This window comes from Centruroides vittatus, unplaced genomic scaffold (assembly GCF_030686945.1).
Source record: "Centruroides vittatus isolate TY-2023 unplaced genomic scaffold, ASM3068694v2 contig_1343, whole genome shotgun sequence".
Classification (NCBI taxonomy): domain Eukaryota; kingdom Metazoa; phylum Arthropoda; class Arachnida; order Scorpiones; family Buthidae; genus Centruroides; species Centruroides vittatus.
Genome location: NW_027120855.1, coordinates 1,272,723 through 1,297,194, shown reverse-complemented (window position 1 = coordinate 1,297,194; position 24,472 = coordinate 1,272,723). Strand labels below are relative to the sequence as shown.

At 33.6% G+C, this 24,472-nt stretch overlaps 2 protein-coding genes across 2 annotated transcripts; one reads left to right on the top strand and one right to left on the bottom strand.

The window, feature by feature from the left end:
* Positions 1 to 2,183: 2,183 nt before the first annotated feature.
* On the bottom strand, positions 2,184 to 18,538 carry LOC136990851 (BOS complex subunit NOMO1). Its single transcript, XM_067289303.1, has 7 exons — positions 18,330 to 18,538; positions 10,888 to 11,116; positions 10,184 to 10,756; positions 4,100 to 5,835; positions 3,775 to 4,033; positions 3,327 to 3,437; positions 2,184 to 2,742 (listed from the first exon to the last, which is right to left on the bottom strand). Exons 1-7 carry the CDS (start codon positions 18,464 to 18,466, stop codon positions 2,299 to 2,301), a joined length of 3,489 nt encoding a protein of 1,162 aa, XP_067145404.1. The 5' UTR covers positions 18,467 to 18,538; the 3' UTR covers positions 2,184 to 2,298.
* A 309-nt stretch (positions 18,539 to 18,847) lies between these two features.
* On the top strand, positions 18,848 to 19,651 carry mRpL12 (mitochondrial ribosomal protein L12). Its single transcript, XM_067289318.1, has one exon. It carries the CDS (start codon positions 18,953 to 18,955, stop codon positions 19,502 to 19,504), a length of 552 nt encoding a protein of 183 aa, XP_067145419.1. The 5' UTR covers positions 18,848 to 18,952; the 3' UTR covers positions 19,505 to 19,651.
* The last annotated feature ends 4,821 nt before the right edge of the window (positions 19,652 to 24,472 follow it).

The window sequence follows — 24,472 nt, the reverse complement described above, 5'->3', positions numbered from 1 at the left end:
ACTTTTCCAAAGAATTTGTACCTCTCCAAGCATTGCAGCTTGTCCTTTTTATCCATGTAATAGAATGCAACATATTTTGTGTTCCCAAAACCTCATCAAAAAATGGGAACTAGTTATATTCTCATTTTCTATTACTTCAATTTGTCATACAAAAAGTGAAAGAGGAATGCAAAAATTGACTTACCTTTGTGCTGCCATTATAATTTATTCACTCACATTGTTGTTTTACAAACAAGAATGTCAAAATGGGGAGTCGACCATAGGCGAACGACTGCAAAAGAATCATTAACGGCAAAATTGCCGCCGACAACGTCAATTTGTTTTTATGCTTGCTTTGTCCACTTTATCTCTCAAAAATAAAATGTCGTAATTATTATAGGAATGTAATTAGAAAGTAGCTGCATATTTAAATCTCTCTGTTAGGGTGGGTCACAAGTTTGTCACAAGTGAACGTCTGTCCAATATCTAGAAAATATGTAATTCTCGAGTGATTTGTGCTTCCACTTTTATCCATTAATGAAAAACGAAAGTCTAAAATAAGAAGATAGTGAATGTTATTGCTTTGCCAAAGCAGAAAAATGTGAACACAAAAAAGAAATGAATTTTTTAAAAATCAACACAATAAAACCATATTACAAAAAAACACCAGAAAAAGTACGTAGAAAAATTAAATACAGTATTTAAATTTTGAACCATATCAAAAAAAAAAAAAAAGAGTAGATCTAGTTTTAAAGTACACAAATACGTCGAGACAAATATCCAACTCCTTCGATTTGGGACGACTTACCGACAAGAATCGGGAAACGACAAATACCAAACATTCGTCGTAAAACGTCCAAGCTACTTGGCATTTGACAAATAACGAACACCAGGACACACCCTTATCCAGAAATCTGAAACGATTTCTGGATAAGAGTGCATCATGGAAAATATTTTTTGCTAGTAGAAAAATTTGGCACTCAAATGCAATTGCAATTTGCAAAACATTTCTATTGGTAATAGTAATAGCAGGGAATTAGGGAATTTGATCCCGGCCCTTATTTCTAATCCCGGGGTTATTTCGGTATCGAGGGTTAATAAAAAATAAAAGTTCAGAAAATCTTACAGAAATCACCAGTTTAATCAACAAATCAAAATTTAGACAAAAATCAACATATTTTACGTTATACACCTAGCTAATCGAATCACTCTAAGTCTGATTAGTTAGTCAGACTAACTAGACTTAAAATCACTCAGTCTTCGTGTTAAAGTTATTCTTTTTCGAGCATCAGTGAGATCTCTTTAAACTTGCATAAATTGAAAAAACCTTTGTGACAAACTATGCAAATAAACGTCGAAAATTAACAAAAATCTCTCTTAACGTTGACTAAATAGACGACTTTTGTGTAACAACCTGTAAGTAGGAGGAAAGTAAGTTTCTTAGCAAAAAGTATTTCAAAATGATATTAATCAGTCACATTATATTCTAAGATATAAAGAAAACTAATCTAATAGGAACATTCTAATTTGAATTGCGAAAATATGATCCGAGAAATAACAATGCATCCAGTGTCTCGTCACCGAGTCTGCTTCTCGATTTGTTGCACGTATATGCAGCTGCCGAGAAAGCACTTAGAAAAGTGCTTTCTCGGCAGCTGCATATACGTGCAATAAATTCTCGTGCAACGAGCTCTAAATTTCAATATAGACGAGTTCTCGAGCATATTATTTATGTTTGTTATTCAATTTAAATTGGATGCGACAACCGGAGGCTGGCGGAAGCGCTCGCTTAAGGGTGACGATATTCCTCCGTCGAATGACTTATTAGAATTTTTGAAGGGTCGTGTTAGAACTCTATAGCCAACCAAAAGTGCTCTCGACCGTGCCAGAAAATTGATCGATCGGTGCCCGCAAAAATTCAAAAATGAAGTATATTACCGGGTAACCCAGTGAGCACTGCAAGCCTATCATTTTAGTTCGAGATACAAGAAGTTTTATATTAAAATGATAGGCAAGCAATTCTGTTAAGAGCACCGGCACCGAACGTTTTGCTTTGTGCAGTCTATTTTGCAACTTTTTTAAAATGATGTCGATCCTGAAAATCTCGGGATCGGGAAAACTTAATCCCGAAAATTTCGGGATCAAATCCTCTATACGTAATAGACACAGCTAACATTTTCCAAAGTTAAAATTGTTTAAACTGGTTCCAACAAATGGTAGTATTTATTCACTTTCAAACTGTACAAAAATACTACAATGCACGACATAACTTACGGTCTTATCGAGAAGAGTGTCTAAAATGTCCGTCCGAGCGGCGGTTCACTGGGCCTTGCGGGGTTTCGTCTTGCGCCTTCCGCCCGCCGGTTCTGCGGCAGTTCCCTCGCCGGAGGCCACGGTCCTGGCGGGATTTATTAACGTCTGAAATATCTGTCCCACCACCGGCAAGATTTTGTTGTAATTGTAGAGAAGCGAGATGACCACGAGAGTCAGGGGAAGGGCCAGCAGGGAACCCTGTGTCATTTCCTGCTCTGCGGCCTGGGGCAGAGGTCTGAAGTGGAGGGTGAAGTGACGGTAGGACTGGTTGGCCGGAAAGACGACCGAGGTGGAGTCGGGCTGTGCCGAGGCACCCGGCAGCGAAGTGTCCAGTCTCAGCATGTACGTCCTATTGTCCAACGGCAGGGGAGGAAGCTGAAAGAAGCTGTTCTGTCCCAATGTGATGGTGTGTACTGCCTGGTCTAGAGCATCTCCTCCAAACAAACGAACCTAATTATAATAAAATAAAATATTCTGTCCAATCAATTTGGAAAGAAAAGTCCATTTTCTAGTTTAACGATACAAGTGTCCGGTAAAAAATTCAAACTGCTTAACCTTCGGAAATATTTGGACAATTTCCCAAAGGTCGACAGTTTGAATCCATTTTGGCAAACTTCTGTTAAGATTTCTGATAATTGAAAAATTTAACATTGTATTTTTCCTAAATTGCTACTTTTTCTAAAACAATTCCATACAATTGTATAAACAAACTTAACAAGATTATTAAATATACATACAAACATTAAAAGTTGCTCATATAGATATTATTGTCCGTTGCTTAAATAACAGAGTTGAAAACTAAATTTTAAAAATTGTATTCAATAAGCCAAATGTAATTTATTTTATTTCATTTTGGACAACTTGTGCAACTGTTTTCCCAATAACAATTTCAAAATTAATATCATTTTGAAAATTTTATTAAAATATTTAATATGTATCATGTAAAAGAACCTTTCATATCTATTATATTTTAATCCTCTATATAAAACAGCATTATTAGATTTTATTTTAAATTTTATACTTTATCTATTTACCTTTAAAGTGTGTAAATATTCTTGATTGGTCATGACATTTCCACTAACGTCCATCTGATTAAAGTGGCGAAAGACAATCAGGCGGATTCCGGTGACGTCGGAAGACTCTATCTAAAAATTTTATCATCATTAATATGACAGCTTTTAACCATCTGTCTGGATCCAAAATACCATATTATAACATCACCAAAAGGTCATAACCATCGTGCAGCCATTGAGATTTGCATTGCTTTGACTACAATATATTGCCCCAAAACTCTATACTAATTTATTGACTGATATACTGGACTATGATTTATAATTCTGTAATTCAGACTAATTATTTTGCATGACAAGCATAGTTGAATTAATTATAGACTGCAGATTTATTTGCACTACTTTCAAATATATTGTGGCTTAAAGGATGCAGATATATAATATAAACAATAAATATAATAAACTTAAGTACCTTTATGACTTGAGTTTTGGGCGTGGCTCGTTCGATGTGCTGATTTACTTCGGGAACCATTTTCAGGCGGACGGTATACTCGCACTTGGGCTGCAGGCCACGTATTCTGAAAGAACCGTCCTGTTCGCTAACTGCCTCTTCCTGGTACAGGCTGCAACTGCTGTTTTCTGCCCCCACTGCTTCGACGACGACGCCCGGTTCCGCTTCTCCGGTCAGCGAATTCACTATTCCGTAGCAACTAAAAGCCACACGTTTTCCACTGAAATTGAACAAATTTAATTAGAATTATAACACCTTATTGAAATAGTAACGACAAAATTTTTACCTGACTTTTATCTTTATCGTAGCTCCTTCTGTCACTTCGATCATTTTGGCAGATGGAACAAATTGATATTCTTTCAGCATCGGTCGCAAAAAGTATTGTCCCGGACTGAGTTCTAAAAATGACAACTGGCCATTTTGTTGAGTGACGCTATTTTTTCTATAGTCTACGCCGCCGCTGAGAGAAAGCAAAACACCCGACAAAGGTTCTTTATTTTCGTTTTCTACAAAAACGTTTACTTCGGCAAGTTTGAACGCTTTAAAATGTCCAAGTTTATCTAATCTTTTTAATATATATCCCTCTTTTTCAGCAGAAACTTCATAAGAAAGTTCACTGTCGAGGGGACCGACAGAAAATTTGCCCAATTTGTCAGATCGAACATTTGCAACAACTTTATCCGAACCGTCTTTAACTTCTATCTTTACATCTTCCAAAGGAGGAACTATATCACCATTAATGAAAAGTCCACTGATGCCTTTGAAGCTGACGGCTTCTTCCATACAGTCGTCTAGAATGTGAATCTGTGCCATCGGAGGACGAAACAATAACTTTCCGGACGACGGTTCCACGTCTAAGTTGGTATACGGTTGAACCCAAACTGCAAATTTATAAGTAAACACTTTTCCATTTTTCTCCTGTGGCGGTCCCAGTGCTAAAACTTCCGCTTCTTTATCTCCATTGCTGTGTTTGTTGACCGTCAAAATGATATCGGAGACATTTTCTTCAGATAATACGATACCGGTCAAAATGTGCTTAGTGGCAATCAGTTGCAATACGGAAGGATTTTCGGTGTCATAAGAAATTGTTTTATCTTGGAAGACGTGACATCCAACAGGAGTTAATTCATACACGCCAACTTCCGGAAAACAATGAACACTTATACCTTTTTCGACATTCATTTCGTGAACGGATTTTGAAGGATAAACGACTCTGATGCGTGTACCATGGGACGGACTAATTGTCACGTGATAACCTATTTGTTCCAAAACGACATTCGAAACGTCTTCGGAAACTATAGTAACTTCTACCTTTGACTGTTTCCAACACCACTCTTCCTTTAAAGCCGAAATTTCGTATTTACCCGGAAAAAGATCATTTATCACAAATTTGTTATTAATCACAGGTATATATTTATGATACAATCCATCTATGAAGGTCACTAAAACCTGAATGTTACTGCACTTTTGCAAACATTTAACAGTTCCTTTTATTGCACCTAAATATTGTACAAATCTAATCGACAGGACAGGTTCTTGGAAAACGGTCACCCTTCTTTCTGTGGGAGAAAATTTAAGTCCATATTCTTCTTCCTGTGAAGAAACAACGGGTTTTATAACGTAAGTTCCAGGTTTGACAAATGCACAGAATTTCCCATCTTCCTCGGCCAAAATACTAATCTCCTCTTTATCCCAAGAGATGCTAACTCGCCGAGGCACTTCCGTGTCGATTTTTCTGGGTAGCTGAGAAATCATAATTTCCCCACACAGACTGAATTCTGTAGCCACCACTTCGGGTAACTGGGGAGTGTTTGGCGTTATTTTCACGACGATCGGGTCAAAGTTAACGTAAGGAACTTTCACTTCCAGTTTATACATTCCCGTTTTCATATTTTCTAGGTGATAAATTCCATTTTCTTGACTTGTCGCCTGCTCTTTTCCGTCTAAATAAATTTTGGCTCCACTTATCCCTTTTCCACCCGGAGTCACCACGATCTTTCCACTCACGCTGAATCCTTGTACCTTAAAAGAAAAACATTTATCTTAACTATGTTTCTATAGTACATACATGTATATTAACAATCTACCATTAAATCTAGAATATTGTATCTCATTTGCAAAACTGCTAACTTAAAAAATGCTTCAAATATACGTATTTCTACCAATTGACGCTTACTGTAGGAAAACACAAAGGTGTGTAAAAATTTGCATAACTTTACAGATCAATGGATTTTCAAAGCACAATTCTCGGCATATCGGTTAACTTGTAAAATCCGAGGAAATACTAACAAGAAAGTTGCACAAGTTTTATGCACAGAAGTAATTTCTTATTGAGAAATAAATAAGTAAAGCCTTTCACCCATAATTCTAAGATTAAAAATTTAATGGTAAATAAATTCACTTATGCAAATGTTGCTAAAAGTTTTGAAATACAAGTTAAATATCTGCAATCTGCCTTCCTTACATACTATAAACTAGAATTTCTGTATTATGTTTTTAATATTATCAAAGAAAAAGCATCCATATCAATAAGATTCTTCTCTAAAGTAAGTATGTCTTATTGATATGGAGCCAACAAATTCTGTCTGCCTCTTAATATATTTGCTGTAATTGTTTCTTTATCAGAAACTTCTTATACTAATAATTTGCAAGATAAGAGTGGCATGGTAGAAAAACTGGAAAATGTGAAAGAACACATTTCATTAAGTACAAAAACATTAAGTTTCAGTATTGAACATTTTTCCTCATTTAATATTGAAACTTAGTGAATAAGTTGTGGTGACAGGTGGAATGCGTTTCAATTGGAATTTACATTGGATTGAGTAAACTTATTTCAGTTTGCATTGCTTTGATTACAATTATTATGACATATATGTAAGGAATCTTTTTGACTCTATACTGGTTTGTCTATACTGGTTTGACTCTATACTCTAACCTTTTCAGTATAAAGTATCCTTTCATTTAGATCCCAAATTTTTGAAAGGAAGTGCAATCTACTCTAATGATCTACTTGATGATCCAATTTTATTAACTAAATAAAAAATTCATTTTTTTCCAGTTTCATCTATCAACAAAAACATATTTAATTGAATAAAAAATGAAATAAATAAAAGTATTAAAAAAAACTAATTGGTTTAATGAGATGGTTGATGCTGCTTCGATACCATGTTGATACCATGTTTTGAATTTCAGGTTCAATGGCAGATAGTTTTAAATGTAGGGTTATGTTCCACATTCATCTTGTTTCTACATTTTGATTTTATTTAAATAGCTGGGAGAAAGTCTGCTCATATAAATATGTAATGGAGAATGGCATTAAACATCTCAGTGCTGGATGCCAATTTTAGGTATTCATTTTATACACACAACCGAAAGTCTGATAAGTGTACTGAATGAAACTTGACCTTAGGTAAGGTCATACAAAAGTTTGACAAGACTATTTTCCTCACCCGCAGTCAAATCTTTCACATTCTTTACATAATCCACTTGTTATTGCAGGGGATACAAATATATCAGGAAGAGAATCCCTACAACTGTTATTCACACAACATTTACAAGGTTTGAAGTTTCTAATTTCTTCAGAGGGTGAAGTCAGTGTATTGAAAAGAACTCAAACACACCATTTTGCAGATGTTCAGATCACAAGTCTAATTTCATGATTGTGCCTTCCACTTTATCTTCAACTTTAAAAATAGTTACAGATATACTTCAAACAGGCTCAAATTTACGACATACAAATATGTAAAAATGTCTGACATATACACCACCATAATTAGCCAGGAAAAGTTATTTAACCACTGACTCCCACAAAATGATTTATCATAAAGAAACAATTATATTTCATTACTTTAACTCAAATATGCAGGTAAGTACATTAGTAAAAGAAAGTCAATGCATTGGTTTTCTTGCAAAAGTAGTTGTTCATGGGTACTACCTATCTCCTCACAAAGAACACTAAAAGTATGAGAATGTAAAGGAAGAGTTTTTATAAAATTAACTACTTTCCCTATTTCATCCATTATCATCATCATCAATTTTTTCCCAAATTGAAGCAGTAAACATCAGCAAAAAGGCATCTTTCTTGCAGCTAGTGATATGCTATGTATGCAGTAATGAGTCTATTTGACATTCAGTATTACAGCTCAAATATTTGTGTTGAGTCCTCTGTACTTTCCTGACATTGTAGGAACCCAATCCTACAAATGTTGACCACCCAATTCCATTTGCAAGTATGAAATCATTCAAACTAATAAGAATACACAAGTTGATAATATATGTTGGCAATGATTGACAAAACAGAAAAACTTAACATCAAATTACTAACAAATGAACATACAAAACATCAGCACTGTTAGAAACATTCCATCTAATTGCAAAAAATAATAGTTTTTTGAACACTCTTTTCATTAGTTGATTTTTAATATCATCAGACATGTCTTCTATTTGTCACTTCACAGTGGTGTTTGACAATAAAATCATATTATAATTCTTTGTTATTTTATCTCCATTCATTCTACAAGCAATTGCTTCGGCAACAGCCAGAATTAGTTCCTCTGTTATCATGTGGGGTTTTCTGCTCTTTGCTATTAAAAGAGATACATCATAAGAAACTAACACAGCATTTTTATCATCAGAACCAGCTGCTATTTTTTCTATTGAATTTTGTCTCAAAAGCAGTTCTTGCCATTGTCTTTGAAAATATTCAACAAGTTTGATGATATGTTCTTTATATTTTGTTTCTAAATGCTGGCAAAGTTTAGTTGGCCTCATACTTTCATTAGACAATGTTTGTAACAGAGAACATACTGTAGCCTCTGTTCACATTCATGGTTTCTGCACATAAATCTAAAGGATACGTATTCATCACAATATTTATAAATTTGCATTTTGACTGTTGAGTCAGTATTTTACCCTTTGAACGTGTTGCACCTTCATCTGTATTATCACTATCTTTTTTATTTTAATGTGCTTTCGGTTTTTAACTCTGATCCATCAATATCGGGATCGTACGATCAGATATATAATAAACATGAATATCCTTGTCATAACTTGTAGCTAACTGATGTAGTCTGAATTTTAATACTAAATTGTATATTGGGTATATAGTTCAGGAGTCAGGAAAACACAAGCTCCATGCACTGGCATTAGTCACTTAATAATATTTGGATGTCACCATATATAAACAAATGTGTGTTCCATGTGATACAATCTTATCAAAGACCAATCTAACAATGGAAAAGTGTAAGGCTCGGGACCTATTGTATGATGATTGCCAGATTGTCAGGAAATCTTGAACAAATATATCTAACAATTTGAGAAAATAACTGTTAAATATTATTCACAAAATTTATTTCTTTTATCATTATATGAATGCATGGATATGATAAATTAAATATATTACCTTAGTCACTGGTAAGTAACCAATTTTTTTAATATGTTTAAATTTGAAAAAATAATAAGTTTTGACAAAAAGCATTCCATTAATAGATAATATGAAGTCTGTTCTTGATGTGTGTTCAAAATATTCTTCTCACGGCCGACAATTTTTGCAGCTCGTGATAAACAAAATGTGGCCAATGCTGCCATACTGAGTTATTTAATAATACAGAACTGCCAGTGGCATTATCTTATTTCTATGTTGCCAGCATTTTTCAAAAAATTAAAATGGTCAAATTTTACAAAGTACTAAATTTGCTTTAAATTAATTTAAAAGGTACTGATTTAATGCCTCCACTGCCAACATTTTTTCTACTCTAATACCATAAAACAGCACTAAATCTAATGTAAAAAGTACTGAGTTGGCAACAGCAATTGCACCATGCACCTGCACTTTCTGATTATTCGAATTTAGGTAACTAATAGGTGGAACATTCAGCAGAGAAAATTAATTAATTTTGTATATTGTAGGGGTTGTGCAATATTATGTCAAATAAATATATATCAATTGTAATTTTGTGATGGCAAGCATTATTTTCTGAAATTAGAGTTGTGAGGTTGGAGAAAGGCTCTCTCTTCTTGAAGGTGAGCAATTCTGATAATATTTTGAAAAAACGATCTGAAATAGAGTATAATTACATTTAAGGCCAACAGTTTAAAAAGCATTAAGAAAATTACACCATTTCCACTGATTTCGAAATTGCATTGAAATTTTTTAACTTTATCAGCCTTATCACGAGTAATTATACATTTTATCCTGAAATTTTTAATTTAACTCGTGGACTCCCATTACCATTTTTATGGATTCGCAGGTGGTCTTCAAACTACAGGTTGGGAACTGCCACTCTAAACAGATGCTAATATATGTCAAATTGGATGTGTTTTAATCTGTGGTTAACAATTCATTGTAAATAAATTTCAAAATATTACTTACTTGAAAATTCTCGTGAAAAATTACACTTCCCTGTTCGACCGAAAAGTCTATTTCTGAAGGGTGGACGTCAAATTCTATGTATTCTCCTTTATAGAAAGGAATTAGTTTGTAGTTTCCGGATGGCAGAGACGGAAAAGTAAATCTTCCGTCGTCTTCCGAAGATACGTAGCAGAGGAATTTCAGATGCAGTCTCCGGGCGAAGCTTTTGATCGGCTCTTTCTTACAGCCTTTTATCTCTTGCGTCAAAGGTTGGTTGACCGGCGTAAAGAGTAGGAAGTGCACCCCCTTGATGGGTTCGCCCTCGCTGATGACCTGTCCGGTCACGTCGTAGCCAGCCACTTCTATGTTTTTATCTATGATCACGCTGTCGTCTGTCACCGTCACAGATATCTGGGATTTCTCCAGGCTCCAAGTGGGGTGATTCGCTTCGATTAAATAATTTCCGGGCATGACATTCAAAAAAGTGTATTTCCCATTCACCTCTGTTAGATTTTCTTGTAATGTCTCTCCTTTAGGTTTCCTTAGTGCTAAATGTATTCCAGAAGGACCATCTGTCGTTCCTTTGCTCATAACCTATTAAAAACAAAAACTTGTGAATCTCTTAAATGAGTAGATATTAGACATCATTTAGAGTTATTACTATGCAAAATTTTTAATATTCTTTGATGAAAGTTAAAAGGAAATTTGTACAAATGAAAACTAACCTTTCCAGATAATGAAAAACCTCGAAATACAAAATTTATATCTTGGCCGAGGCTACAGGGATCGCTGCTACCGTCAATGCGCAGAGACACGGCGCTCGGCTCAAAACTCCATCCTGCAGGAGGTTCCACTTTTAGAACGTAATCTCCTTTGTCATAAAGAGGTATGAGGTAATATCCATTATTTGGTGCACAGTCTGTTTGATATTTTAAGCTTCCTTGTTTAGTGTAACTGTTAAAAATATAATTTTAATTACATTTACATTGTCATCTAACCTTATAAACATGTAATTATATACACTTTCACTATGTTTCTATATGTAAAATTTATTTCTTTTTACAATATAATCAATATACAATAAATCTTTACAACATTCAATTAAACACTCAAATCATTAAAAGATAATTAACAAAAGAAAACACATTCAATTTATAGGGTAATTTTTAATTCATGCAAAAATTTACTCTCTAATATCTTTTCAACTCAATGAGACAGAAATAAAATTCAAAAAGTACTATATAGTACAATGTTTACATTTTTGATGTCAATGATTGATTAATATTAACAGTCATTTTAAAAATGATAGCACTCACTTTAGAACAACGTGTTTATTATAAAGTATTATTATCAAAATTCTAATTTTCTAATTAGTAAACTATCAGTGTATTAATGTTATGCTATCAGTGGTAGCAGAGTTATTGGACCATTCTTTTTCCAAAAGAACATTAATTCTGCTGCATATCACAAATTATTGGAAAAGAAGTTTTATCCCAAAATGCTTGTTGGGCATAAACATTGATGTGCTTGGTTTATGATGCTGCAAGGCCCCATGACACAAAGCAAGTGTTCAAAAGCCTTTACAGCATGTTTGAGAAGCGTGTAATCGAATTAGATTATGAAAAATATGCTGGTGGTGGCTTGGAGACTCATAGTCTCAACTTAAACCCAGGTAATTTCTTTTTATGGGGCCATCTTATAAATAAAGTATATCACAATGCTCCTGCAACTATTGAAGGTTTGATAGACACAATAAAAAAACCAAATAATGGTGATTCCAAGAAAGACCTTTATTACTGTTATTGAATGTTTCAAAAATCAGTTAAAAACTATTACTGCAAGCAAAGGTAGTCATTTTGAAAACCTAGTTCATTAAATGGCAATAAATTCTGTATAATATGCTTTTTTAATTTTCTTTTTATCTCATATAGTTAAAGAGTTATTAAAGTTTTGCATAAATTAAACATCACCCTGTATAAATATGAAGATGGTGTTCTTCAGAAATCTTGCCGGGTGCATAAACAAGTTTTCAATATTCTTTACGCTTCAGATTCACTCATTTCAAATGTAAATTCTGTAGCAATGCATTGCCACCAGCACCAATATTATTGATCTTGATCTTAACAAAGCATTATCTTGTCCTCTTTCACATATGAATTGCCCAAATATTCTTGTATTAGTGTCATTGTTTTAATACAGAAGGCTTTGCATTTGCATCATTAGATGGCATTGTATGTCAGGAAGCAAATTGCTATCATCAGAAAGTGTTAGTGTGCTGTTTGCACATGCTGAAGTAAGTTGACTATGTACGGTCGTGATGTGGATTCATTCAACCACATACTGCACTACGTTGCACAAACTAGCCACCAAAAGTAAGTAAACCTGTATATTGTCAATGGAGTTATTCTGTTGCACAAGAATGCATTCCTGCATGTGGCAACAGTGGTGTGCCAAGATTTACTACAGTGCCTCCTCGAAGGTCCAAGACCAAGGGTGGCAAATCTTTTCAAGCCCACATGCCATATAGTAGGCACACTTGGCTTTAGTAACGCAAACATCTACGGACAAAATGTATAAGAACAAACCGTACTGTGTTATCATGTATTTAAAGATGTTTACGCATGCCAAAGTTTTAGACTTCAAATGATATTTAAATACATTAAATGAATATGACTTTAATTAGAATACATGTAAAAAACTTCATTGAAAAAAGGATAATCAGACGATATACCGAAAGGATGATTGAAAAAGACAGATGATAAATCGAAATTGTACAATAAGTTGTGTGCCAGATGATTTCTCCTTAAGTGTAACTTTTAGCATGCATGCCATAGGGTCGCCACCCGTCCTAGACCATCGTCCCGAAGCCTTGACCCGTAGCCCTGCAACCGTCACAACTTAGGGCCACCAAAAAACTCTCAAGGACTGCCAGTTCACTAACAATGCCAAAGTCCAAGACACCACTGAAGACCAATTTTTCAGTGAACCAGACATTCTTCACTTAGAGTATCCAAAATCTAGTGATGTGCTGAGACACTTGCTTGAATTGACAAGGTAATCAACTATATGTAGCAGATATATAGCCCATGTATCACTATTACTTCCTGTATGTTCACATCAATCAATAAACTACTACAGAAAAACCCAAAGGTCTCACTTTGAATGACTCTTGTATAAACATAATGGCATTATCATCAATTAATTTACAATGGGTGATCAAATTATTAGGGACAAGTCAAAAAAATACAGATTTTTTTTAAATAAGTAATACGAGTTTTTCTAACTTTTTAATCAGTATTTTTGTTTGTTTTATGTGAAAAACAGAAAAATTTATGTTTTGTAATTCTACCTATTGCATCTATTATTACCCCTATTCGTTTTGGCATGCATTGAATACATTTTAAACAGTTATTTTTGATATTCTCACTCCAGTGCTAAGTGACAATTAAGCATTCAATCGATTGACTCTTATTGGTAATGGTTTCCCTAGAAATTTCCCTCTTCATAAGATCCAATAAATTTCCAATGTGGTTGAAATCTGGTGAGTTCTTCCAAGCCAATAGAAGACTCTAATATTCTTCTCTTTTACAATAGTAGTCTCTTTTTTGCTTTGTGACAGGATACAGAATTGTGTATAAATATTAAATTCCCAAGGCAAATTTCAGGATTATAAAACTGAACAAAATCCTTCTGGCTTATATCTGTTTGTCTCCATGTTCAATAAAGTTTATAAAAATCTTAACAGGATCCTACAATTATTTAATTTAATATATTAATTTCATAAATAAGTGTATTCATGAAAAATAATGACACTTTCAATTCAAAATTGTCAAAATTGTGATGATTCCTTTTATCTTAGTTTTGCACCATAATAGATGATGATTATCTTTTTAGAACAATAAATACAACTTTACCAAAAACTGGAACTGTACTTGCAGAGTCGAGAATCACACCTAAATCCAACGTTTCCGGCAAATAAAATTAAAAATATTAAAGTTCGAACGTTTTCGGCCACTAATTTTATCGGCCTTCTTCTGGAAATAAAAAATGCAGAAAACTGTTTTATAAATAGAACGTAGCTGTCTCGTAAATTTTAAAAGATCGAAAATAGCTGTGACGTAATGTGTATGACGTATATTATGAGTCTAGATAGTATTTCCATGCATTTGATATATGAATGACATCAGTGTTGATGCAGGTTGCACTCTTGATCGCCTTGTAGATTTCAACCGCCTCTAAAATTCTAATCGGCAATATATTAGAATTTTAGAGGCGGTTGAAATCTACAAGGCGATCAAGAGTGCAACCTGCATCAACACTGATGTCATTCATATATCAAATGCATGGAAATACTATCTAGACTCATAATATACGTCATACACATTACGTCACAGCTATTTTCGATCTTTTAAAATTTACGAGACAGCTACGTTCTATTTATAAAACAGTTTTCTGCATTTTTTATTTCCAGAAGAAGGCCGATAAAATTAGTGGCCGAAAACGTTCGAACTTTAATATTTTTAATTTTATTTGCCGGAAACGTTGGATTTAGGTGCGATTCTCGACTATGATCATCTTTTTATGCAGATTGCTATCAATGCTATTGATTTGTGGAAAGTTTCCGTAGAGGAAATACTTTATCGTGTGTATTTTTTATCTTAAGATGCGTGCAGATCAAGAGCAGCAAGAGAATTACAACTTTCCAACTGTGAATGCTAAGATGCCATAGATTAAAATTGTAAATACTGTACTGTGTTTGCAAACTGTAATTACATGAACAAACTTTTGCTCATATAATTATTAAATTTGTCTATAATAACTAATAGATTCAGAATAATCACACAGCACAAAAATCTATTAACTACTTTAAATTCCAGTATGCATTTCAGCTTTTACAATTGACCATCCTCATCTGGTCAAAAATTCAATAGATAATCTGTATTTATGTAGGCAGCCAGTATAGGTGTGATTAGTCTATTGGTTATAATAGCCAAATTTAATAATTATGTAACCATCTACACAGACGGACAAGAACAAACTGCACCATTCTGTACTGTACTGTGTTATTGTTTTAGTCAAAATTATCTATTAATAGATAATGGCACTTCCATCTCATATGAATATTAATTATTACAAATTAATTTCAAATTTAAGTAAATAGTTTAAAAAATTCCAGAAGAAAAGATTAATCCAAAACAAAACTTATACTTGCAAACATCTGGATTGATGCATCGCTAGTTACAGTTTAATCACATTACGCTACCCAGACCTCTGGCTTAATCTTTACTTCGAGACATATATTAATTTACATTTATTCCTATAATCAAACTGATTAATATCCCCAAATCAAACAGTGAGAGCTAACAAAAAAATTCTTATTTGGTTTAACCTGGAGCTGTGTTATCCTCAAACTTTTAAAGAAATCCAGAAAAATAAATTATATTTTACAATACAATCTCCCTATCTTTGAATCAATCAGAATACAGCAAAATTTTCAAATTGCAAGATTAACATGAAAAGTTTGATTTATAGTTATTTATTTCCTTAGCTTTACTTCAGAATTGGTTCATGAACACATATCATATAGACCAGTGATTTCCAAAATAAATACTACCATCCACTTGGGGAGTGGTAAAAGACTCAAAAAATACACTAGACGGCAAGGAGCAGCAGGAGAATTGGAAGACAAGCTTGATAATACAATGTACTATTATCACAATGAAAATATTTTTGTGTAGTTCAATTTAATCTCCATAGGAATGAAGTTCTTGTAATGAACATCCTCAAAGACAGTTATTATAGCTAGAAAATATTTGGATATTTTCTGCATTTGTTATGGAATTTTATCTCTAATAAAATATATTTTGCACAATATTATATTTTGTAGCCAATAAAATTAATAATCTTAATAAAGACGGGTATCCCTTGCTTAATGTGGGATTTGATTAACAAGCAAAATTAATTGTGGCAATCCCTTTATAAGCAGCAAAAATTTTAATTAGTGCGGCTTTACCGGCCATCTTTACTCGACATAGATACCGTATTCGATTAAAGCAATTTTGATATGTGCAGTATGTCGAGGAATTAATTAACCGTGTTAATCGAGGGATACCCGTATCTCCAAATGAATAAAAATTGGGCATTTCAAAGTTCTTATCCATTTTTAGCAAAAAGTATTTTATGGATATTTATAATTTCTTAAGCATTACAAACAAACGTTTTTTAAATATTAACCTTTCTGCAGTGGGTTAGTCAGATATGGTGCTATCCCTATGTAGTGGACAATAAATGTGGAAAATTTTTTTTAAGTATTTTCCCACACTTTTTTTTTATTACCGTTTTGAAAAAGATTTTGTAAGCAGTTATGTCTAGTAGTCGTTTCTTATTGTCACATAATTCCTTTTTTTATGCGAATTTTTTTTGCGGTAGTTTTTGGCGATACCTGCAAAATTCTCTTGTGGATATAGCCGTCGTTCAAAAATGCCACACGATCACCCTTGACGGATATATCTGTCGGTCACTGCAGAGTGATTAAGAAATCTTATAATCAAGGGTGATCCTATGTAAAGGCAAAAAATGCAATGTCTCGGGACTGGCAAATTGGTGCTATATTTTATTATTCAAATCACTAAATTAGTAATTATTGAAAATATAATTGTAACTGTATCTACAGAACAATCATTTTCAAAGTTAAAATTGATGGAGAACTACCTCCCAATCAACAATATGTCGAAAGAGTTTTTCACTTCCAATCTTGTCCGTCGAAAGAGATGTTACTGCAGAACTGGACTTTTCCTCTGTAACTGATGAATTTGGCACTGCCAAATTCATCAGTTACAGAGTTTTGTATGGAAGCGTTTTGTATGGGTAGTTCTGTACATTTATTGAATTTTCCAACTCATTGTGACTAAAACTATCATGCACAATTTTATTACTTTAATGTGTTTTACCATCTGTTTGTATATTTAAAATGTTCATATCATCAAATACCTAAGTAAATTGCTCTTTTAATTAACCTCAAAAATAAGTTTTGCCTAGAGCTTCACAAATTCTAGAACAACAACTTATTATGTATCCTGCATCCAATTCATTTGATAAATCTATCTTCAAAAGAATCTGGTCAACTTACTCAAGCCAAATGTTACTTTTTCATTTTTTTGACTCTTTCCTGCTATAATAGACAAACCTCTCCAAAAAATTCACGAAATTTTTGATCGTCTAGATTCCATCCCGGGTTTCCCAAAGCAATAGGTCGGCGTCTTAACCTCTAAGCGTCGGGCCGTCCGGCCTCTGCCGTCTGGCCGCAGCTTTTCCGAATCGAGACGATGCCACGGCCAAAGAAATGGGAAAAACCGCCAAATTCTTTCGAGAAGTTTTAATTCCAAAGACTGATCATTTCACGTTTGTGTTCTAAGCTCAAATATCTAAAATAATACAGTAGATTCTCCAGTAACTTAATCTGAAGCAACTGGAAAAAATTTCAAAGAAATAATACTTTAAATAAAAATTAAAATAAAATCAATTTCTATCCAAAACCTAAGTTTAAACTTTGCACATCGCGTCATAAGCCCACACTTCGCACACCTCGTTCATCTCACATTGCCATTTAATTAAATTTGCACACCACACTCAAAGCTATTTTTATAATAAAACTGTTACATTAAGTTAAGTTTGTCTTCACTTGGCTAAATTTGCTTTTAATGACTGGATTTCATTATTTAGTCAATACAGAATTTACAGTTTGGCCTATTTTTACTAGTAACTCTCGAGCAACCAGAAACTACACATATCCGGTATCTACCGATCTTTCGCGATGCCCGTTAACAAGGTTCTAGGATACGTATTTTATCAAGAATACAAATTATTGAAACATTTCCAACATTTTCCAAATACACAAACTACATTTCACAATATTGTATTTTATCTTGACCAAAGTGATTTAATATTTAGTAACCTGCATTAAGCAATAAATCCTTTTAAAATTATAATAATTCAGTATCAGAGTTGTTAAATGTTATACTCGAGATCGATTAGCAAAACTAGTTTTTGAATTAAAAAAATAATAATTTTGTATCGAAGTATATTTCGAAATATTAATTCTTCCATGTTAAAAACTTATTAACTCAGTGCCATCTGTTGACGTAAATAAGCATTAAAGGAGACTCACAGTTTAATTTCCACTCTGGAGTATCTTATAGGAACGTCGGACTTGACAAATCCTCCACAGCCTAAAATATCATCCGATAGACACGTAGAAAAAAGAGAGAGCACGAAGATTAAACAATAAATAACGAAAACGTTCATTTTCACATTAATTCATTCCTACTTCCTCGCCACAGACCATTTCACCACACTGGACGATTAAACCTGTTGACACGTGACTCTTCGATATTTTTAATTAAATTCTTTTCAAATTAATTAAATAAAAATTCTATTCAAATAAATTGTAATATTAACCTATTGAAAGTTTTTTAAATAATTATAATTATTACGAAATGTCTAAAATTCATAGTCATCGTAAAATTTACAAATGATTCATCGCGTTTAAAAATTATACTTTATTCATTTTAGTTATTAAATTAATTAATTTTTTGACGTTCTTTTAAAAATTTTGCGTAGAGAATTATCATTGTCATTAATTTTCTAACATAGTTATTATCATCATCAAAAATTAAAAATTAGGTAGGTGGCGCTTCAGGAAGCGTGGAGCTAGTGTGGTAAACCGATATTGTTCGAACGTTATTACAAATTATTGCTATTTGGATAACTTTAACTAGTTTTAAACAAAAAATGTCTTTATTAAGAATATCGTGGAAGTTTATGCGCAGATCTAGTAAGCATTTTGGTGATATCTACAGAATAAAGACAGTTAATAGGCCATGTGCCACAGAAGCTTTAGTTACACCGTCTCCTAGTGACTCTGAAAAACAATATCCCGAGAAGCTGAAGAGGATTACGGAAGAAATATCGAAATTGACCCTCCTGGAGGTCGGCCAACTGAACAGCCTGCTGAAGACTACGCTGAATATCCCGGACGCTCCCGTGATGGCTTTCGGGTCCGCTTCGGCCGCGGCTGCGCCGTTGCCCGCCGAAGAAGAGGAGGAGGAGACCACCAGGGAAACCAAGACTTCCTTTGCCATCAAGCTACTCAAGTTCGAGCCGGAGAAGAAGATTGCACTAATCAAAGAAGTGAAAAATCTGATGGAGGGAATGAACTTGGTCCAAGCAAAGAAATTCGTGGAAGAATTACCCCGGGTGGTCAAGGCGGACGTCTCCAAAGACGAGGCCGAGAGGCTGAAGCAGGCCATGGAAGCCGTCGGGGGCATATGCGAGATAGAATGAGTCGGTCGGACTCGGAATCGTAGTTGTATAGTCGTTCCTCGTAGATTTGTCCTACGTTTTCTTTTCTCGAGTTTTAAAATATTTTAACAAAGGCTGTATATTAATATTGCAATGAGATAAATAAATTCCAGGTGCACATTGTTAAAATTGTTGTTTTTGTTTATATACTTTTCGTTTATATTCTCACATATATATTGTAGGAGCTCATTAATCCAGAATGTTTCGTAATCGATAATCTGGAATTGTCCGATAATAATTTGGCACGTTAGCATTCCGCAAATCGACGTATTTGGACACGCAATGTTCTAAAGAACTCTGGCAATAATGTTTTCATTAAAATTTGGCAGGTTTTTTTCAATCTTAACACAATACGGTCATATACTTTCTCGTCGGATTGCTCGAAGTGCGTCTGTAAACGTAGAGTCGGCACGCTCGGGTGCGAAATATAAGGCAATGTTCGGATTGCAGACATTGCTATCCGACACCGGCAACTAAAATGTTACCGGTGCCAGACACTACCGTCAATTTTACATCGTGAGACTGTTTCTTCTATCCGTGGACCAGTATGGGATTGTAGGAGCTTAAGTCGTCCTTGTGACAAAAAAATTGTTTGAACTTCAAAATGTTTTTAAAAACATCTATGATGGCAAATACAGTTTACCTATCCATCCAGTACCAGTTCTGGCCAGAAAACAAATTTAACTTAAAAATATAATCACCACATATTCAAACCTGTCCAATGAAACAAACTTTTATTGTTAACTGTGTGAACAGTTAACAATAAAAGTTTGTTTCATTTGTGATTATATTTTTAAATTAAATTTGTTTTCTGGCCAGAACTGGTACTACACTGGCCAAAACTGGTACATCTACCCTATGATGGCAAATACAGTTTACCTAACCATCCGTAATATGATCATCTTGTACAGTACATATTAATAAAAGGTGCTTATTCAAATATTTTTTATATTTAGATCCTCCCTATCAGTTCTGGATCTGCTACTGCCTCAATCTATATGGGACTATGCATAATAGCAACAAGTGCTTGTATGATTTACAATATAGTTTGCAAACAACAAATAGCTATATTTAATAACAATTAGCATAATTACATTCATATCAAGTCATGTAGAGAGATGTTTCTGGAATAGATATTCCAGAAGGAAACAGAGGCTGTGTGTGTTTGATTTTATAAGAATAGTCTCTCTTATTGTGGAAATAGAATACTACTAAATCTCTTTAAAATATAAAAGTATGATTAAACACAGGCCATATAAATAAGCCGTAGATACTAATTAAATTCTAAATGTAGAGAACTGCACTATAATTTTCTTTATTTGTTTTAGGAAGACCATAAACTAAAAACATGGATGCAACAACTTGAGATGCATAAACCCAATAAACTAAAAACTTAGTAACAATAAAATAAATCTTTAATTTTTGTATTTATAATTTAGAATAGAGAGGAAAAAATATATAATGTAATGAAATGAAAACTAACTTTCTTTCTAAATTTTAATAAAAATGTAAACTGTGAAATCACATGACATAAGTATGCCACTCTCTCATCATAGGTCTAGATATGTAGACAAGCACAGTTTAAGCAGCTTTATAGAGGTGATCAAATAAAATTTTATTTCTTTAAACTAAAAAAAGTAAAACTATATAAATTAAAAAGTCTCTGTGAATGCAGAATTGAAATGTCTTAATAAGGGATTTTCTGACATGATTTATAATCCTCATCCTATCCTTGTTTTGCTATTTTATTGGTAAACGTCGTGCTTTTTGAAAAATTCTTTGTCATTTTTAAGTCTCAAACAATTCTGGTCGTTCCATTGACAAATTTTGATAATTAGTGAACATTGCTCCGAGGAAGCCGTACTAACAAAAAGAAATCAAAAGAGCCTCAAAAACCAGTACAGTGAGAAAAGCTACAAATCATGGATAACTCATCATATTGTTACTTTTATTATCAGTTTTTATTTCTCAAATTGTGTGGTATTTAATTCATTTTACTAATCAAACTGAAAAGTTACATCAGCTGCATCCTTCTAGTTTTGCAAGTGATGCAACTTGAAGTATTCTATCTCCAACTCTTTAGTGTCCTAAAAAAACACAAAAATTAATTTTTTCCATTCACAAATTCTAGGCAATCAATGGCTATCCCCAAATTCAGTTCTGTTATTTTAAAATTCTTCTACACTCAAACCTGTTTTTGTGCGGTCTTTTTTTGTGCGATTTATTTTGTGTGATTTTTTGTGCGCGGTATATGAATTTCAATCAAATTGGTATACTGCACAAAAATAATTGCACAAAACACATTGCACATATAAAAAATCGCACAAAAAAAGACCGCACAAAAACAGGTTTGAGTGTACTGTCTTTTATAAATTCTTATCTAGAGTTTTCTTCTCCTCTGTACTCAGAATCTGTTTTACTAGGTTCCATAACCCATTTAGTTTTATCAAGACTTTAAATGATGTTACGTAATCAATTTATTCCATTCTTCTATGCACTCAAAGCTAGAACTACTTAAAATAAGTAAGACAAAACCTTTCACACTTTGTTTCTAGTGATTAAACTGCTAGGAACAAAGTGTGAAAGGTTTTGTCTTATTCCATTCTTTTTTCTTTATTTGCTTTTTGTGAACTTCCTGGTTTATCAAATGCTCGGTAAGTATTTTATGCATTTATGAGTAACATTATGTATATAGCATATACAGTAAGACCCTGCTTAATGCGGGGGATGCAAAGAGCTAAACGAAACGGCGTTAAACGAGGTCATTTTAACAGAGTAAATAGGGAAAGGGAAACACGCGACCAAAAATAAACAGATTTTACTTTAATTTTTAAGTTATTTTTATATTAATTTTCAAAATAATATATGTTAAATAACACACAAACATATACACACAGAAATGTAAAGTTCATTTTTTGTGATGAAGGAAGGTCCTGGTTTTTCTGAAATTCTTGTTTTTTGCAATAAAATCGTTTAGTTTCATTTGTCGCTTTTTTCTTTCCTTAAACAAATGTTGGCAGCAGATCGCATCCAAAACACCTCGTTTTGCTTTACACTCCTTTCAAAATCTGGATCGTTTGCTACAATTTGATCAAAAATTTCGGTTATCATTACCAAATCTTCAGTAAAGAAATCTGTAGAGAAATTCTTCAGGTTCTTCATTTTCAGAATCTGTTTTCCAGTTCTACACGAATTCCTTGTTCTGCCAGTTCTTGAAGGTCGTCGTTGGTAAGGCTCTCACCAGAAACCTGCGGTAACTCCTCGATATCCTCCTAGTCTATATCTCCTAGTCCTGCTGTATCGATTAGGTTGAGTTTGGTCAATCTAACAATACAGTGATAGTCTCTTCTAGTTGAGAATTCTTGGATATTACCAGCCATAACTTCTTCCACACTCCATTCATGCATTTATCGGTTAATTCTTGCCAAGCTAAGTTGATATTGCCTATGGCATCCATGATGATATATTTTTTCCAAAATTGCACCCCCCACACACAGATTTAAGGGAAGTACAGCACTACGACAAATTGCCACCTTTTACCAATCGGTTCGTGTTCATAAATAATCATATTATATACAAATCAATCAAATGCTGCGATAATTTGAATTGACGTAAATTTTGAACTTTTTCTTAGGCTTTGAGCAGACTGCGTTATATCGAATCGGCATTAATCGAGACGGCGTTAAGTGGGGTCTTACTGTATTTTTATATCTACATTTTTATGAATTGCATTTTAATCATTATACCAAGTGCAAAATTTAGCATAGAAAATGTTAATTCCTAACACATCTTGTACACTCAAAACTGGTATTGGTGAGTGTGCTGTTAATTGGTGGATATAATTAAATTATTAAATTGACAAGAATTTTAGTATGATGAAAGTTTCTTCCTATTTAAATATTTGTGTGCAGACATTGGATGCCGTATGTACTTAATACAAATATTTTCTTAAATTTGTAAATTTGGAATTAATAGGAAAGTATGGATGTATAAAGTTGGGCAATTAAGTTCTAAGACTGGACTAGTAAAACTTAATTTGATGAGACACATACAAGTGTTTTAGAATATTTTGACATAGTCCAGGTTGAATGCACTTAGTCTAGCAAGATTTCCATTGCACCACAAGCATTCCTGGAAGGCATTGGTGGAAAGCCGTCACAAACTTTGCAAAAAGCTTTTCTGATCTGAGAAGTTTTTGAAAAATGATGTTTCTTGAGGTCCTCTCTCATTTTGGAAAATGGCCAGAAGTCAGCTGCAACCAAGTCTGACAAATGTTGTCTATTTTCAGATAGTCAAGACACTCACTTGCAACTTGTCAACAACATTCCTTTTATTCCAACATCAGCAGTCCTGGCACAAACTTGGCAACAATCTTTGCATATTTGGGCATTCCAAAGCAACTTGCTAAACAAAAGTTTCACAATTGACATTAATATCCTTTGCTATCATTACACATGCTATCTTCTAATCAGACATCACAAGATTCCAGATTCATTTGATCGTCTCCGGATTGCTTTTCGTCACCAGTGCACCATACATTTTGTTGCCATTCGTATCCTCTCTCGTCAGACAACCCCTTTGCTGTAAGACTACATTGGCTGCAAGAGTTCTATCTCCATAAACAATCTTCGGGCATCTAAAGCATCTCTGTCTTATCAATTCGGCACAAAATTTTACGTCGACCCACTGCACAATAGTTCTCTGCTTTTTGGCCACATCAAATGACCTCTTTTTTCTTTACAGAAACTGAATCTGTAAATGAAATCAAATTAAATTTCTTTTTAGCCTTCAAAAGATATTTACATGTTCCCACAACAACCAGCAATGATGCTAGATAAGTGCAAACTGAGATAATTGACCAGTTTCTAAACTTAATTGTCCAACATTGTATGCATTTCAATTTGGACAGAAGCAATAGCTATTTGGTCCAATCCTAAAAAATAAAGATAT

Excerpts from the sequence above, each read along its gene's own strand:
- mRpL12 (XM_067289318.1), top strand. The coding sequence starts at position 18,953 with ATGTCTTTATTAAGAATATCGTGGAAGTTTATGCGCAGATCTAGTAAG.
- LOC136990851 (XM_067289303.1), bottom strand. The coding sequence starts at position 18,466 with ATGAACGTTTTCGTTATTTATTGTTTAATCTTCGTGCTCTCTCTTTTT. Across the intron at positions 5,836-10,183 it reads TTTTTCACGAGAATTTTCAA|GTACAAGGATTCAGCGTGAG; the intron begins GTAAGTAATATT and ends TTTTCTTTTAAG. Across the intron at positions 4,034-4,099 it reads ACGATAAAGATAAAAGTCAG|TGGAAAACGTGTGGCTTTTA; the intron begins GTAAAAATTTTG and ends GTTCAATTTCAG.